The 19,522-nt window shown below is 40.3% G+C and overlaps 1 protein-coding gene across 1 annotated transcript; it reads right to left on the bottom strand.

Moving 5' to 3' along the window:
• Positions 1-46: 46 nt before the first annotated feature.
• LOC311040104 (uncharacterized protein) lies at positions 47-5,809 on the bottom strand (the record flags this gene model as incomplete). The annotated part of the gene is made up of 5 exons (XM_084050177.1): positions 47-54; positions 542-1,119; positions 2,842-3,018; positions 3,727-3,802; positions 5,788-5,809. The coding sequence occupies 5 exons, from the start codon at positions 5,807-5,809 to the stop codon at positions 47-49; spliced, it is 861 nt and encodes a 286-aa protein (XP_083906303.1).
• Between the last annotated feature and the right edge of the window lie 13,713 nt (positions 5,810-19,522).

Here is a 19,522-nt window from a genome sequence, read left to right as displayed (position 1 = left end):
GGGGTTAGTTAAATGGATATTTTTTTAAATGTGGTAATTTTATCGTCTATAAGGCTTTTGTGAGCCAACCAGACAGTTTTTAAGTTCCTTGATTCAGTATTAAGATATTTGATATTCATTTTATCAGACACGCCCCCTTCCTATACAAACCCATTGTAACTTCAAACTCCATTTTAACCATGTTAGTTTCATCGAAAACACCCGTCCTTGGTTCTGGTGACTCACCCTGCCCTCCTAATACGCGAGGGGGTCGTGTTTTTTTGATAACTTTTTTCATTTCTTTTTAATATTTTTTTTGGAAAATTGATCTGATTGTTTTTTTTTTTTCAATCAAAATAATCGATTTTAATAGAAATGATCGACTATGATCTACAAGCTTACAACGCGTCGCATGTGGCAAGTTGATATTTATATATCAAATATATATATATGCACAAATTTAACTATAAAAATATGTGCTCCTCGGTTATTCAATTCATCGAAAAAGTAGTGGATAGAATAATCGCTAAGAAAACAATGGATACAGTAGCTGCAACCCTACCTGCATTCTCCTTCCCAGGCTGCTGGTTCTCTTTGCTCTGACCGGGCTTATCGTCACGTCCCTTAAGCGTCCCCGTATGATCCAGCTCCAGCGGCGAACAAGGCCTTGAACCCCAGAGCTTTGTGGCGTACTCCTTGCCATTGCTGTGCTTTTCCTTGGGGCCCACTCTCCTGCAGTTCTCCCCTCTTTCCTTATCAGAGGGTTTGCCGTCGTTGTCCATGGATTCAGCAGGTGAACAGGGCCTCGAACCCCCGACCCTTCCTACGCTCTCCCTCCCAGGATTCTGGTTCTCCTTGCAGCCTGCATTACTGCTTCTCTCCCCCTTTTGGCTCTGGCTGGGCGAACAAGGCCTTGAACCCCAGAGCTTTGAGACGTTCTCCTTCCCAAGACTTTGCATCTCTGGGTACGTTGCCCCTCTCTGGTCCTCACGGGGGTTACCCTTGGTCTTTGTCAGTGATTCTGTCCTCCTCACAGCACTGGTTGGGCCCGGCGATGGCGATGGTGAGGGTGATGGTGGATGTGTGGATTCCTTGCCCTCCCACTGCGAGATCTTCTCCTTGATGTTGGCTCGCTGGGTCCTGGAGACCAGTGGTGGAAGAAGTTCTCAAGATTTTTTACTGAGGTAAAAGTAGCAACACCACAATATACTGTAGAAATACTCTGTTACAAGTAAAAGGCCTGTATTCCAAATTATTGTCATCAAAGTATTGTCATCATATTGTGAGATATACTTGAATCACAAAATATTTTCTTTCGAAAATAGACAATCTATTCAGTGGCGTGCACAGACATTTTGAGGGGCAGGTGCTCAAGTAAATTATACTTTTTTTTGTTGACTTGGTCTGCTCTTTTTTACATCTACACCTATACCTCTTTGCCAAAAATAGCCGATCTACAAGCTCACAGCGCGAGGCGTTGTGGGCTTGTAGATCTGCTATTTTTGGCTAAAGTTCTCCTCAGAAAAGGGATGCTAGGTTTCGAGTGGTTATGGTAAAAAGAAAAATCATATCACATAAAGAATTGGCGGACCCCCTGTAGTAACTCTGGTCAAGAGGGCAAAGGGCAGGTGCTCTAGCACCACCTAGAGTCTATCTGTGCACGTCCCTGAATCTATTTAGATCGGCTGTTTTCGAATAGCTGAAGTTCAGGATTAAGTGGTTAATGTACTTTATGTTCTGTAACAATAATCCATATCTGAAAAGTAACTCGTAACTAAAGCTGTCAAATAATTGCAGTGGAGTATAAAGTGCAAATTTTGTCCTCTGAGATGTAGTGGAGAAGTATAAAGTATGGACATTTTAAAATACACAAGTAAACTAATAGCACCTTGAAATTGTACTTAAAGTTGCACTGTGTAACTTTCATGTCCTTGTTCGAACCTTGGCCTCCCATACATGAAGTGTTGACATCGTCTACCACATGTCAACATTAGTTAATAGAGCATGTCTGCTTGCTTGCTCAGGGGAGATATTGAATTTTGAGCTTCAGGTATCTCTTTGTCAACCAGTAGTGGTCCCACCAGACCCCCGGATCTAAATGTCTCAATAGGCTCTATGCACAGCAGCCATTTTGGAGAAAGATTGGGCCTCTTCTTACTTCCTTCGTGTTACCCAATACTAATGAAGGCTCTGTTCCATTCTGGTCAAACAGAGTCAGGGTGCTGATATCGTGCATGTTGGCTCACCAGAAACACTAGTGGGTCTCAAAGTGTGGTCCAGGGACCCTCATGGTTCCTTGAGAGGGTGTAACTCTGAGAGTGTACAAATGGAACCAAATGGACCCTCCCGGGTCCATTTGGTTCCATTTGTACACTCTCAGAGTTATGGGGGTCCTTGAAATTAAAAAGTTTGAGAACCACTGTGCTACACTAAATGGAACAGAGCCTTCATTAGTGTCATTGGTAACACCTGTGAAGGAAGCAAGGAAGAGGCCCAATTTCTGTCCAATATGGCTGCTGTGCATAGAGCATATAGTAGAGCAGGGAGACCAAATACAACCACCAGTTGTATAATGTCTCTGTCGGTGGAAACCTCATATGTCCAAAACTGCTACTTTTCAGGATTCAAAACGCGTTGCTTCACCCCACATTTCGAGCGTGTAGATCTGTTACTTTTGATGGTTTTGTGTGACGCTGTAATATGATCAAGTAGGGCATTAATTTACGAAAAAAACAGATTATGGAGATAAGAGGTTTCTGCCCGACAGCAACGATAAGGTATATTGTATTAACATGTTATTCACTGGAAAAAAACATTACATAGAAAAGTTTAACTCTAGTACTTGAGTAAATGTATATTTACTTTCCACCGCTGCTGGAGACCTTGCTGCCCACCGGCGGGATGTTCTCCGAGCCCTGAGGGTCCGTGGTGGTCCGCCTCCGCTGGGACATGGTGTGGTTGTCCAGAAGGCTGAAGGGCAGCTTGGGTGTCCCCTCCTCTGTCCTGCTGCGTCTCGCTCCAAAATCCCCCCTCTTGAACCTGAAGCAGATCACCAGCATTACACACAGTCCAGTGTTGATTTCGTCGACTAAAACTATGACGAAAAATGTTCGTTCTGAACTGACGAAAACTAGATAAAAACTAAGCTACGATGACTAAGACTAAATATATTGACAATTTCGTCAACAAATAAAAACTAGACTAAAATGTTAGTGAGGGACTAGTGGAGAAGAGATCCAGTAGAACTAAAAGACAAGTCATTTCATGTTTGGTTGTGCTCGGGTGGTGCGCTCTGAAAATAGCAGATCTACAAGCGGTGTGAGCTTGTAAATCGGCTATTTTCAGCATGCAACCAAGTGTAAAATCAGCCATTACGACGTCATCAAGGCACCGCCACAATACATTTTAGTCGACTAAATCAACTGTAGATTTAGTCGACTATAATCTTATGATATTTAGTCGACTAAAACTAGACAAAAACTAAAACATTTCAGATGACTAAAATATGACTAAAACTAAATGCAATGTTATTCAAAAGACTATAACTAAAACTAAATCAAAATGTGCTGTCAAAATCAACACTGCAACAGTCCATTACATCAGAGGTTCTCAAAGTGGGGGTCCTTGAGGGGGTTCCATGGGGTCTCCTAGAGTTCTCCTAGAGTTTCCTAGATGTTTTAGTAACCAAAAAAGGAGGTTCCCTACAGACGGATCTATACCGGAAACCTACTGACAGGAACACTTTACTTCATGGTGACAGCTTCCACCCTGGTCACCTCATTAGAAGCCTTCCCATTAGCCAGTTCCACAGGGCTAGAAGGATCTGTAGCACAGACGAAGGTTACCAGACACAAGCAACTGATTTAACGAACCGTTTTCTGTCACGAGGGTACAAACCTGAATGGGTTCACACTGCATCTAAGCGTTTTGAATCTATCACACAAGAAGAGTGTTTGAACCCAGTTAAACGTTCTAAACAAAAAAACATTTCTCCTCTTTGTATTACTAGATATTCTCCTATGGGTGCTGAGTTTAGAAAGATCCTCTACAAACATTGGCACATTGTTGATACTGACCCTAAACTAAAAGTGGTCTTTAAAGAGCCCCCGAAGTTGGTTTTTAAACGCTCCCCTAACTTAAGGGACCAACTAATACGCTCCTACACCCCCTCCACCACCCCCTCTACATTTTTATCAAACATTTCTGCTGGGAATTACAAATGCTCAAATTGTGCTCAATGCACATTCACCTCGAAATGTCAATCCTTTACTCACCCTCACAGTGGGAAGCAGCTGCCCATAAAAGGAGTGATTACGTGTTCCACAACTTTTGTTGTTTACCTGATAAAATGTCCTTGTGGACTTGCATATGTGGGCAAAACCAGTAGAGCCCTACGTACTCGTATAAGTGAACACAGAAGTAACATTAGATGTGGGGATGAACGAAACCCAGTAGCAGCTCATTTCAAGAAAATGGGACACAGTATTGCATCTCTACGCTACTGGGGTATAGAAAAGGTGGATAGGCCCCCCCGAGGAGGTGATCAGAATCGACTTTTACTGCAACGAGAATCTTTCTACATATATACTCTGAATACCATGGCCCCTCATGGGCTGAATGAGGAGTTTGACGTTAAACCTTTTCTTTAATAGTTTTCTTTTGTTTGCTTAAAAAATGCTTTTTAAAAATGTTTTTCTCTCCTTTTTTCCCCCTTGTATTATTTTGTTTTTGTTTTTGTCTATGCCTTACCTGTGCATCTAGGCCTTGAGCAATGTTCTTTTGTAACTGCTAAACTTTTGCTTTATTTCCTAATGTGTCTTTTTTGGGATCCCATAGAACACCCATGTACTACCTATAATTAGTCCTTTGGCTATGTTGCCTCTTAAAACTGTACTGTGCTACATTATGTCACTACATCATGTCACAAATGAATGATTTTCTAATTGTTTCTAATCTTTCTCTAAAAATGAATTAGAATTACTGAATTTCTATTTTTCTACTTTCTAAAAGGAATAGAATGATTTGTTTCTAAAGATGATTTTTTCTAAAGATGAACTTCTATTTTTCTACAAAATAATGTTTTCCAAAATTAACTGTTTTTATCATGATACCGTTGATTATATTTGTAAACTGTCCCCTTAAGATGGGGGGAGGGTGTGTCTATTATCCCCGACACAGCTGGGACTTTGATTACTTGCTCCCTACTTTAGCCTGCCTACCTCTGCACTCCTCATACCTGACGAAGACCCGAAGGGGTCGAAACGTTGTTACCCTGTGAGCCTAAATAAAACTGGTCGCTGGAGCTTCAAAAGTGTGCGGACTTCTTCTTCTGTTATTGGTTCCATGGGGTCCCCAGCAAAAAAAAAAGATATAGCATCACAATCACTTTAACCACTTTAACCCTATTCTTTTTTACTTTGGCTATTCAAAAGTTGCCGATCTACAAGCTCACTTATATCTGCTATTTCTGAAAAATATTAAAAGGTTTTGAATCATTTTGAATTGTTTAACACAAATCTTCTCTTCTGGGGGTCCCTGGCACAACATATTTTCAAACAACACAGTCTCAAACGGAGGTTTGCAGCCTCGTTTGAAACTGTCTGTTGCTTTGTATACAATTCCGTAGCGAGACCAAAAGACTGCATACTAATGGAGCCCCAGTGAATTCCCAGTACAGCTGATGGGACGGCCTGTGAGGGGACATCTCAGAGCTTTTTCTGGCGTCAGTGGGAAAATCCAGGCATGGTTTTAAGTCTGGGAGTATGAAATGCCAGAGGACAGGCCTGTGACCGAACATCACTGTCTCACCGACCTCTCTACGTAAACACATAGTTGGACCGGGGCCTGCTTCATCAAACTGTCCCGTTTCAACAAATAAATGAGAGGAAATGGGAAGGCCCAAGTTCAAAGAACTTCCATGACCATGCAGCTACAGTAGCCCACTTCATGTCCAAATTATGTGTGTTGGTTCCAATGAGATAGGCACCATTTTCAAGGTGCAGTAAGTGATTTTGTTGTTGTTTGTCACAGTAATCATCGATAGTCTAGAGTGTTTCATTAACAGGTGTGTCCCTGTCTCTCCAGCTCTTTGGTAAACAGAAAAAAGGCATTTTCAGGTCAGAATACTAATTGTATCCAACCAGCCGAGAGAACTCATACAGGATGCAGGATAAACAAGTGAAATTGGAAGTGACGACACAATGAAATGAACAGACAAAATTGAAACTGGAACACTGTCAAATTAAATCTGATAAATGGGTTCTCTCTCTTGATTGGATGAAATTGGCAACCCAACTGAAAATGCATTTTGTGATTATTAGAGAGCTGGAGAGATGAGGAGAGATACCCGTTATTGAGCAATAATACAGAAACAATATAATAATATACAATAATAATGACTGAATATAGAATAGAATAGAATATCGATCTTTTACTTTTTAAACAAAAAAAAAACGTTTTTGTTTTAAGCAAAAAACATCACTTACCCTACCTTTAAAATGTATGCCTTCTGATGGATATGGAAACAATGTAGGCCTAAATACATTCAGGTATTGCTGATTACCTATAAATACTGTGTTGACAAGCTCTTAGAATTGTATCAAATGAATCCTCTGTGCCGTAGAGATATTTTCCCCAAAATGGAACCAGAAATGGAGTTAGAATTAGCTAATGATTCATTTTTGATCTCATCTAATTGTCCTGCTGACTGTTCAGCCCTAACCTGTTGACAGTGGAGTAGATACGGTCTTGTCCGGCAGGCATTCTGCTAGCAGCCGCCATTGTTGCCGTGCACCTGAAGGGAAGAGAAACAAGTACAGTATGTCAGACAGAAGTGTTAAAGGGCAAGACCACTTTGGTAGAGGGTTGGGTTGTGTAGTTGCCTTGCCAACAGGAAGTTAACATTTTTATTTAAAAAACAAACAGAACTGAGTTTGGTGATGTTCTATATATTGTCTGAATCAACTTTGTTTGTGTTCATTTATATGCTAAAAGAGTGACTTTGAGAGCTGTTTCACTGTACAATGTAAGTCAATGAGGAGCACATTTTGAATTATCAATTTCTAATCAATGGAGCAATTATTTTTTATTTCTTGTCCACCTTTGGAGTTACACCATGGCAAGGTAAATACACAACCCAAACCTCTACCAAAGTGGTCTTGCCCTTTAAGTATGAGACAGAAGTACTGGCCTACGTGAGAGAGACAGAGAGGCTGACAGAGTCACAGAGAACGAATGAGGAGAAAGATGGACACTGAAAAATGTTCATCCTCGCTGTGTGTCTCAGAGTTTGACTGTGTTTGCCCTGGACCGCTGGCGTAGCGGTCCAGGCACCTAGGCTCCATAGGCTGGCGTCACGCGCTCAAGTCCTGATCCCGATGGCCTTTGCTGCATGTCTCTCCCCATTTCCTGTCAAACTACTAGCCTATCAATAGAGGCACAAAAGCCAAAAAACAAATCTTTTAAAAAAAAAGAGTTGAATGCGTTTCTTTAGTGTCAATGGCCTACACTGCCTTTCCACCCTATAAAGAAGCATTACCGCAGGTCTAAGAATCTAATTCACTGTTTATCAACTAGTGGTCCACGGGGGTTAGCTTTGATTTGTAGGTCTTCCATTCTGCATAGCATCCAACCACTTAGATTAGGATGCAGCCTGCAATGTTTTATGTTTAACCGTGATATGGATATATTATATAATACCACGCTGTGATTTACCCACAGCTGGTAGCTAATGGATAGCCTACATGTATTGAGGCCAGCTGGACAGACTGTGTCTACGTCAGTGCAGCTCCCAAAAGGACTTCATCACACATTACTCCAGGGAGTAAGACTGAAGGATTACTCAGAAGATAGCTGAGCTCGGTGTGAACTTGTAGATCTGCAATTTCCATTGCATGTCACGGGCGTGCAACAAAGTAAATCAGGCTTTACTCTGTCATCTCTACTGCTCTCCCACTTTATCTACTGTATTTTTTCTCCCTTTGTCACTTCTCCCGTTTTTCACCCTCTCCTCTCCTCTCCTCTCCTCTCCTCTCCTCTTCCATCTTTCCCAGAGCTGTTTTTCAGAGTTCAGTGACCTCTCAGATACAGCTTTGTATTCTCCAGTTCTTAATTTGTTTCATTGATACAAAGCCATACTTATGACATGTGGCCTCTTAAGGCAGTGGTTCTCAAATTGTATTTTTAATGTTATTTCAAGGACCCCAGTTAGTAGGCCACAGACCCCCCATAACTCTGCAACAACACAGAACACACGCCGTGTGTTCTGTGTTGTCCGTGCTGCTTATGAATTAAAAGTACCAGAAGGACTTCGGAGTGCTGGCTATTGCTTTATTTACTGTGAATCTTCGTGAGCCGTGCACCCGTAAACTGCATCATATACTGAGAGTGCTCATTGTTATTTTCTAGTGTAGAAATGGAACCTAATGGGCCCCATTCATACTGTACACTCAGAGTTACAAACCGGTAAGTGTCCAATTGGTTCCTAACTATTAATCATTTTGCTGGGGATACCCTAGAACCCTGTCAAGGACACCTGGGGGTGAAAATAAAAAAAACTGTTGAAGAACAGCTGTGTTTTATTCTGTAGTCACACAATAAATGAATAAAGGTAGAAGTATCACACAGTCTCACAAGCGCAATATATATTAGTAACAGTACAGTCATTCTGAAACTTTTTAATTTCAATTTTCTTAGTTTGATATGATTTTTACCAAATCCCTAAGACCCCTGTGGGTCCCTTGACCCCATTTTAAAAGCCACAGTACATATATACACATTTTATTTTGAATATATTTTACGTCATTGAATCTGTGTGAGGAGAGATCTACAGTATTCCTTACCTGTTTGTTTTGCCCAGATCCTGTGCATTCATTGCAAGGATGGAAGCCGGTCGCCTCAGTAGAAACCTCTGAAAGAATTATATCCATTGGTGTAACTTCCAAGCAAGGTGATCCTCACTTTTTTATATGTTATTTTGTTGCAGCTTGTTTCCAATCTATATTAGTAATGAAACGGTTGCAATGTAGCCTATACTGATTTATTATAATGTGAATATTTCCATAAAGCGGCACATCAGATGTGCTCTTTAAAATGAATGAGGAGAGAGAGAGAGAGAGAGAGAGTGCGTTCAAGTCCCACCCCAAAGTTTACTGTTTGTATTACCCCTGCCCCCTTTCCCATCTCTCTCTCTCTCTCTCTCTCTCTCTCTCTCTCTCTCTCCCACTGCATGAACTGACTTCCTCTCTCTGTATCTTTCCATCTTTCCCCTGATCTCTCTCTCTCTCTCTCTCTCTCTCTCTCTCTCTCTCTCTCTCTCTCTCTCTCTCTCTCTCTCTCTCTCTCTCTCTCTACCACTGACTTCCTCTCTCTGTATCTCTCCGGTATTTTTTACTTTACTGGAGCAGGCCTATTTCCAGTTTTCAGTACTTTTACTTCTACTCCACTACTGTACATCTCAGAGGCAAATATTGTACTTTTTACTCCACTACAATGATTTGAAAACTTAAGTTACTAGTTAGCCTACTTTGTAGATTTTGATTATTATTACAAAACGTACATTAACCACAATATACATATATATAAACCCTATATACATCAATTGAAAATAGCAGATCTACAAGCTCACAATGCTTCGCGATGCGACGCATTGTGAGCTTGTAGATCTGCTATTTTCAAAAGATTGTACATTTTATAGGCCTACATTTGAAAAATTGTGAAATTGGACATTCTGCATAATCAGTACTTTCTACTTTTGGTACTAGTATATTTTGATACGAAGCACATTTTGAATTTACATTGCAGAATTCATACTTTTACTTAAGTAAAATGTTTTAATACTTTTTCCACCACTGCCCTACAACAGAGAACATTAAAGCACCTTACAGTTTTTCACGATTGTTAACACACGTTTCTCAAAACTGCACACTCAAAACTGAAAACCTCACACACAAAATGCTAAACCCTACACTCCCTTCGCAAGATGACTCTTTGCCATCAAACACAAAATGGAACTTGTGTTTTCATTTGGTACACACAGCCATATTTTCAAATGACACACACATACCATTCATTACAGTACACACAACTAAGCATGTGCTGCACACTACCAAGCATTTACAGCACACTGCAGGGCAACATTTAAAACACAATCATATAAATGGAACACACCATATGAATGACAATGAATGAGCCATTTCTCCTTTTGTAAAATGACTCAGTGTAGGCCTACTTTTTTCATAGTCAAACATAAAACAAAACACTATGCAGCAAAAAAAGTTTTATTTCTCTACATGATTTAGGCATCATGCCTCCGGTTCATGTAAGAGGGCCTGATCCACATCACAGGCAATGTTCTCCATGTCCAAGCAGCGTTGGAAAAAACTATTCGAATACGATTCGCGATTCTCACGTTGGACGATTCAGAATCGATTCTCATTTTCAAAAAATCGATAAAAAAAAAAAGATTTTTGTATAATGACATTTTTGAGAAGTGGCAAGTTCTGGGCTGAATTGGGGGGAAAAAACTGTCGATTTTGAATTTGATTATTATTATTTTTTTTTTTACTGTAATCGAGAATCTTTTTGAATAGAAAAAAAATGTTTTTGAATCGAGAATCGATCATTGTGTGTAGTGTTTGGACAACAAGGTGTGTTGTAGATTGATGCTTTGAGATTTTACATGAGAAGTTTGTGCAACAACTGAACATTGTGTGTAGTGTTTGGACCACAAGGTGATAATGTAATGGACATCAGAGTGTAAAGAAGGAAAGTCAGAGTCTAATGCAGATAAGGGAGTGTGAAGTAGTGCCAAATTGGGTCGAGCGATTAGTACATGAAGTGAAGGGTGTGCATATTGTGCCGAATTTTCGCTTTTTGTGTGTTAACAATTGTGAAAAACTGTAAGCGCTAGGACCAATGGACAAACTGTTTTAATCCTATTCTTTGATTATTCCTTTTTGTCCTTATTAAGTTGCTTCCTTATTGTTGTTATACTGTCTTATGTACCTGTACACAAGACGTAACAATAAAGAAACCGTGGACCTACAATGAAGGATTGAATATAAAACAAATTGAAATACATATCAATAGTGGTGTAATAAATTCATTCAATAACCATGTTACCATGTTACATCATTTCCCTCCAAAACCCAAGCTGGAATTGACATGACAACTGTGTCTGCTCCACAGTTGTCATGTCAGCTGTCGCAAACGTCCCATCAGAAGTAGGTTTAGTTTATTCTGCAAACTTGTGATGTGACACTAAAGTTGATTCAATAATGAAATATCTAACGAGAGGAAATAAATTAAACACAATGCACTGTCCAAACGGTCCAAAACTCCAATGTATACAACATTTAACCACAAAAGAAAAATGGCAAATTATGATATAATATAATATATATAATATAATATAATATATATACAATATAATTATCACCACTACCACTACTACTAAGTTGGAAATATAAATATGTGTGACCCCTCAAGACAGATAACACCGTTTAACCAATTAAGCCTTATTTCAATATTAGCAAAAATGGCACATTCTGTGCAAGCTCACAAAGCTTGCAGATAGGTTTTTTTCCCCTTCTTTTTTTGATTTCCCATATGATGACATTCCCAAAATAGGGACGGCAGGTTTAAAGAGGTTAAAAGCCTACACTATACCTTCAAATGGTGGTCAGGTTCAGTGGTGGATCCCTGTGCTGTGCAGTATACAGTGATTTGTTGAATGCAGTGTGTTTGTGGTGAAGGTTTGAAGCACACTACATGTAAGACAACTTAAGACAGCCAATGGGTTGGCCTGTACAGTGGCATAGTGACAGGTGACAACAGGACAGCTGTCTAATAAAGGAGGGCTTCTGCTGGCCCGGCTGCCACTGTCAGCTGGTCAACTGTATGCTCTTGTCTGTCGTTTCACCCCTGGCCAGCTGGTGGCGGTAATACACCATTAACCAAGAGTGAAGTGATGGGGCCCATGGATATGGTTGTTAATTTATACATCTGTAATTCAGAGAGAGTACAAATATGGGTCCCTTTGATTACAATGTACGGTTTAGGCATTTAGCTGCTCTTATCCTTTATTCTGATTAAGTGTGCAATCAGAATAAAGTTTGATTGATTGATTGATTGATTGATTGATTGATTGATTTAATACTTAATGCCTTGGTTCTCAAAGTGTTCAATTCATAGAGACATTTAAAGACATATAATAATATATCAGACATCATCAACACTAGTAGCAATAAAAACATATATGTACAGTACAGTTGGGGGTGGGGGGGGGGGCATTTCTGGTGTTAAGCTTAGGCGTTAATAGGACCAGTTACCAGGTGCTCTTTTGTGTTGGTTTTGAAGGAGGATAAGGAGTCACACTTTTTGATGTCTGTTGGTAGGGCATTCCACATATTCTGGTGGCATAGCAGTAGAACAGATTTAACCCCTTGTTTGTGCCGAATCTGGGTTGAGTGAGATCAGTGGAGCTCCCTCTGTGTGTGTCTTTTACGCTATCGAAGTACTGTAGTTTGACAGGTACATGAGTAGGCCTATACTATCCCTGTTTTAATGCGTATCTTGTAGACCAGGCCCATTGCAAGTTGCTTTTTACTGTCCTCTACCCTGAGCCATCCCACCTTAGCATAATGAGCAGGGAGTAGGTGAGTTCTGGGTGTGAGCCTGTGAGGCCAGGGCCGCAGGAAGGGTCGTTTTTAAGTGCACAGAATCACGTTTATTAAGCGTCCATCCCAGACCTAAAATCAGGGCACATTGGCACATGGTGCTGGTGGTGGTCAGGTGTTAGGTGTTCACCAAAACACCTTACACCTGGTGGTGTTGGTAACTTGTCTTGAATTTTGAAACACACAATGTCGAGAGAACAAGATCAATGGAAAAATCTGCATTTTTGGAAGAAGTACCAGCTACATTTTACTCACAGTGTTCACAGCAAACAACATGTCATACCATATAACCATGGCCAGAATTAATTCAAAATTCTGCAGCTCATAGTTGACCAGGGACTGTGGCCTCACTTTTAATTTTAGGGTCATTAGAGCTCTCTGCCACTTCAAGCAAAGTAGCGTATTGCTTTCACACTCTCTACCCAACATTCCCACCTGGTTTCAGATAGTGGTTTAACATTGAGAGAAGTGCGCTTTCAATATTTCCCAACGTTTATCTGAAGCGGCAAATAGTGTGTATATACATTAGCACCAAAGAATGTCATTGCTTTTGGGCAACATTTTGCCGTGTCTCCTAGCATCAAATTCAGGCTGTGACAACCGCATGGCATGAAATAGGCACGGGGATTGAGATGGAGTATGTGAGACCAGACGCCTTTATGCTGCCCTTTCATATTTGAACCATTATCGTACCCTTGTCCTCTGCAGTCGCATATTGAGAGTGACCAAAGCTGCTCCAGTTCAGCCAGGATAGAATCTGTCAGTCCTTTTCCAGTTTGGTCACTTGTCACAATAAAATCAACAAAATGTTCCTCCACACTCACCTCTAGGGAGTTCATATTCACAAAACGCAATACAAGCGACGTCTGCTCTTGATGGCTCATATCTGGAGTGCAGTCTAGAATAATGGGAAAATATTTTGCCTTCTTTGTGTCATTAATGATTTTTGATGAGTTTTTCCACATTTGCAGCCATGATACCAATGATTTCGTTTTGAATTTCAGATCCCAAATAATGTTGATAGGTTTCATTGTTTTTAATTCGTCTGCATTGGGTCAAATTTGGCGAGCATTTCTATGAGGCCTAAAAAGTTACCATTGCTTTCGTCATAAAGCTTAGAATTGGTTCCTCTAGATGCCAAATCATGTTGTGCCAGATATTGAGTGGCTGCGACAATACGAGTTAACACGGCCTGCCAATGCACTTGCTCTCTGTCCATTTCCTTTCATTTGTTGCAAAGCATCTATGCCCGCATTTGTTTCCAGTCGTGTTGTTGCTTCTCTCCATTTTAATGCATTTGAGATATGATCTGGGGATGTTTCCTGTGATTTCAGTTTATCAGTTATATGAATCCAATCGTTGATGCCCTTATCAGCTAGTTGTGTTGTTACACTTATTTACGCTGAAGAGTTTGCAGCAAAAGCAAAATGCTTTGTCCAATTTTTGCCACTTTCTTAAATTTTTTCCCCACCTGGTAGTTTTCTGATGAACAAAGCCTCACTAAAGTGTCTTTTATTTTCTTTGTTTTTCGGATAACAAATATGAATAGGGGCCTCGCCCTCGCGCTCCTCATCCTCTTCTTCACTGGTCGTCATGATGACCGTCAACTTGGGCTGGCTCTGGCTGCTGCAGCTGCTGCTGCTGCTATGAATTGCATCTTCCTCGTTCCTCCTCATCTTCACTGCTCGTCGTTGTGACCATCATTGTCACCTGGGGCTGGGCAGCCCTGCTTAAGTTGTGCCAGTGCTGCTGCTAGCCTCCTCCGCCTCCAAAACATAATTTTCGGTTGTCCCGGACCCGACGCGGGGCCCCGCGGCTGCTTGGGGTGCCATCGGATCGCTGATTTTTGTTAAGAATTTATCAAATGAACCTCTCAGCGAGGCATTGAAACCACAAAACAAACAAATAAACAAAACAAATATATACGTTTATACGTGTAGATTTTGTTTCGTTAACGAGAGCGGTCGAAGATGATGGAGAAGAGCATGGTGGTAGGACGTGGCCTTGTCTCAGATTAAGGGACTGATTGAATTCATGCAGAAATACATACTTCTGCAAAAATAACAGCAAAAGAGATTGCTGCAGAGATGGATGTTTATGTAGTATTCATGGAGTCACGCGTGAAACGGAGAAGAGACGCACAAGATATCCCACTATCTGCAGAGCTGGTATTCGAAACTGCATATTTTAACACCATGTGGAACGGTATCAAGAAGACTCACCTCAAAACCAACTCACCTCAGAGGTAGGAATACTCACCCCGGAAGACTCACCTCAGAGGTAGGAATACTCACCCCCAAGATTTTCGGGGGGTAGGAACACTCACCCCATGACCTGAGAAAACTCACCTCGGAAGACTCACCTCAGAGGTAGGAATACTCACCCCAATGTTTAAAAAAAGGTAGATCTACCGGCTTGTGAGCTTTCCATTTTCACAGAATGCTTTCATAATGTGAGCTTTCCATTTTCACAGAATGCTTTCATAATGATGTTTAATCCATATCTGGATTAATCCATATCTGGATTAAATTCTTTCTTTGAAGGTATAGAATTAATAAAGTGCTTTAAATAGTGCTTTAAATACAAGGTAGATTTCATCAGAAAAGGTAAAAAGGTAGATCTACCGGCTTGTGAGCTTTCCATTTTCACAGAATGCTTTCATAATGTGAGCTTTCCATTTTCACAGAATGAATGAAAGGTAGATTTCATCAGAAAAGTGAACAAGGAATGCAAATAGCAAATAGCATGGTCATTTGCTATGTGTCTCCAGCTCCACACCTTGCCCCATCCACCTATTAGATATTCCACACCTTGCCCCATCCACCTATTAGATATCAAACAATGAATCATTAAGTGGAATGGGATATTAGTGTTAAGTGGTCAACCCCCCTCCTCCCCTTCACTCCTGTGCCCCCATCAAACAAACAAACAAACAAACAAAGGTAGGAACCCAGAGAAATGAACATTCCAATGTCAATGTATGTTGTTAAATTACATTTAGCTAATTAAAGTGCTTTAAATACAAGGTAGATTTCATCAGAAAAGTGAACATTCCAATGTGTATAATGCAAACAAATACTTACTTAACAAAGAAAAATGAATAAAAACTCCAGTGAAGGTAAAACACAGGTATAATGTTTTGTTTTCTGTGTGAACACATTTGTGAGAAAAGCTTTTGGTAAGCATTATTGAACTTTAGTTACTTTAGTTACTATTAGATATACATTTCACTATTGTAAGCATTATTGAACTTTAGTTACTATTAGATATACATTTCACTATAGTAAGCATTATTGAACTTTAGTTACTATTAGATATACATTTCACTATTGTAAAACATGCATTAAACACTTTTCCCTATTTTTACCTAGGATATTTAGTTACCTACTACTTTGCTGGTATAAATGATAACAGCATAGAACATTGCATTGCACACATGCATTGTTTGAGAACTTTAGTTTTTAGAAATATTACTTTTGGTACATTTTGATGCCTTACTCTTTGTGTGTGTGTGTGTGTGTGTGTGTGTGTGTGTGTGTGTGTGTGTGTGTGTGTGTATTTTAAACACAAATATATCATTGAACAACATAATTTGGTAATTCTATACCTTCAAAGACAGAATTTAATCCAGTATGGATTAAACGTGTCTCATTATGAAAACATTCTGTGAAAAAGGAAAGCTCACAAGCCGGTAGATGTGCCTTTTTTAAACATACAGACTTGGTGTAGAGGGGAAAGGTTAAACCCACCCACAAAACAAAAACTCACTGTACATTACACCATTGAGTTTTTCTGGGTGAGTTTTCCTACCCCCGGGGTGAGTGTTCCTACCCCCGGGGTGAGTGTTCCGAGGTGAGTTTTCTCAGGTCCTGAGGTGAGTTTACCCACCCCCCGGGGTGACTGTTCCTACCCCCGAGGTGAGTATTCCTTTTTCAGTTGAGGTGAGTTTGTCTTGAGGTGAGTCTTCTTGTATTCTGTGGAACAAGGCCTCGGAGCATTAAGCTCCAGATTTAAACAAATGCAACAATTCGAGGACACATTTGGATTTATTTTTAACCTATGCAAACTTCGTGAAATAGATGACACTGAACTGAAAAGAAAGTGTGAGGCTTTGAGCGCGTCTCTGACAGATGAAAAGTCTAACGACATAAAAAGAGAGGACCTGTTGAGCTGCGCATATTGTGAGTAACGGTTCCCGAGGGAGCGACGACTGCACTGGAAACACTGCAGTTTCTCAAAAAGAGGAACGGGACATTCCCTAACTGCGAAGTTGCCCTTCCGATTATACTGACAATTCCTGTCACAGTTGCATCTGGGGAGCGCAGTTTCTCCAAATTAAAACTGACAAAGAACTATTTACTCACTACAATGTGCCAGGAGAAACTGTGTGGACTTTCCATCCTTGCAATCAAAATGACGTTGTATCTACACTGGATTATAAAGACATTATTTCTGAATTTGCTGCAAGGAAAGCCAGGAGGAGGAACATCCTCTAATCCTCTGTGCTTGTGTTTAACGTCTGAGTGCTTATTGTTGTCAAGTCTGTGAAGTGGGTAGTATATATACGTCACTGGGATTTCCCAGTGTGACTGTGTGCACTCTCCCAGGCTGCTCATGGGAATGATGTACAAAAACGAATTTCACCCCCTTTTTAACCAGGCCAACGTGTGTGTGTGTGTGTGTGTGTGTGTAGCAGCAGGCTATATATACTTATATATATATATATATTATACACACTGTATAGTGTGGGGTGTCGCTGGGCCGTCAGACAGGTAAGCTCCCCATGGGCATATAGTTCAGCACCAAGGACAGCGCAAATTCATGGTATATAGTTTACAAATTAATTCATTGTTTTTTTTTACAATTTGGCCTATATTTCATAACGTTCCTGTCTGTTTATTTAAATCTAGTTAAAAATGTGGTGTGGTGTGAAATTAATATGATGATCATGCTCATGCATGCCATAATTAGTATTAAAAAGTTTAAAAGGGGATAAAACATTTAAAAAGTATGTTGTGTTATTAATGGTAGCTTCATTAAATTAAATTCAATTTAATTCATTGGGAGTTTAATTTTAGATTTGCTAAGGAGAGCTAAACCAGCAGGATTTAATATGGGGTTAACATGACACCGACGTAATGTTTTGAAGGAAAAAATAACTGCAAAAAACTCGGAAAAATCTGCTAAAAACCGGAAAAGAATTGCGTGCGCCCGTACGGCACAGGGCCCCGCATTTCTCCCAGACGGCTCTGTGTGAGGCCAAGTAATAACCTGACCAGTTTGTTTTGAGAGGTCTGCTGTTTTGTTTTTAATGCCTTTGTGGTGCTAAAGTACCACGAGGTGCATGCATAGTCGAAATGACATTGGATGAGTGCTCCAGCTAGTGTCCTCAGTGTGTTCCTACTGACCACCGAGGAGATCCTAAATTGAAAACTTGTTCTTTGGTTGACTTTTCGGATTACTTTTGTTGCCATTTTTTGACTTGAGATGTTGTCCTCCAAGTCTAAATCTATACGTTACAGCCCAGACATGTAAACATGAACCCTAAAATAGTCACATGAGAGTGCAGAGAGAACAACATGGTGCAGTACCTCATAGAAACTAGAATACCAGGTAAACATTGAACCCGGGATCTGTCAAAACAACATGCTATCTAAATAACATTCTGTACATTTGTGGTCAGGAAAAAACAAATCTAAGTAACAAAAGCATCTATCGAAAAGTGACAAGATGGTATACAAGCAGAGAGGGGGGTGAGGTAGAGTGAAGAGGTGAGTGCTAGGGGGTGAGGTAGAGTGAACATTGGGAATGAGTTTGCTGTTCTGACTGCAATGGATAGTTTATTAATGGGTAGTTCATGGGTAGTTGGTTTTACATGAAAAAAATAGGTTCACCCCAGGTTTTACATCAGTAAACCTGAGGTGTGACATTAAAGATTATTCTGATTATTCCAAAGTTTGGGGGGAGATAAGAGTCTACTCTATAGGACAGACGTCAAGTGGGAAGGGTATTGGATCATGTTTTGAAGGTATGGGGGTTGCCATGCCTTGACGGCCAACAACAGTGTTTTTGTACTCTACAAGCTCACAAACAATGGAACATAATGGAACCCAGGTTCAGTGTTGCCAGATTTTGCGAGAGAAACAAGCAACCAGGTCTATGAAAACAAGCCCCAAAGAAGTGACTATCGGCCACATGAACACTTTAAACCTATATACATCAGCTATTTGAAAATAGCCTATCTACAAGCTCACAAAGTTGTGAGCTTGTAGATCTGCTATTTTCAAACAAATCCTGAAAAAAAACATTTTGAATATCTTTCGAAACACAAATCTGGCACAAAGTATTTGCACGTGGGGGGTCTGTGGACAAATACTTATTAAGTTGGGGGTCCTTGATTGATTGATTGATTGATTGATTGATTGATTGAATACTTAATTAATAGTTTGCAAGTAGTAGAGTGCCATTACAATTCCGTCTATTGTCAGTCCATCTATGATGTCTGCACTCTATAGACAGACACACACATATTTGTCCAGACACAGACAGACAAAACAGGTATGTTCCTTATGGGTTTAGTTGTCAGCACTGTGACGTCAGACATGACCATAATGGGCATATTTGTCGGGACAGACTACTCCTATCAAACAACTCTGACCCCCAGTAAAGTAACATACGGAATGATGCATATCTTGTAATGAAGTTTAACCACTGAACCCATCCAGCCTTAGGGTACTTGGACCTCTTTACACCAAATCTGTTTGGCAAAAACAGTGGCCACGCGTTGTAGATTTGCTATTTTTGTCCAATGTTCCCCACAGAATAGGGAGACTGGGGTTCAAGTTGTTCATTTCTGTTTGTTTTCT

The sequence above is a fragment of the Gymnoscopelus microlampas genome (assembly GCF_963454915.1).
Source record: "Gymnoscopelus microlampas genome assembly, chromosome: 23".
Classification (NCBI taxonomy): Eukaryota; Metazoa; Chordata; class Actinopteri; order Myctophiformes; family Myctophidae; genus Gymnoscopelus; species Gymnoscopelus microlampas.
This window is presented reverse-complemented; position numbering and strand designations above follow the sequence as displayed.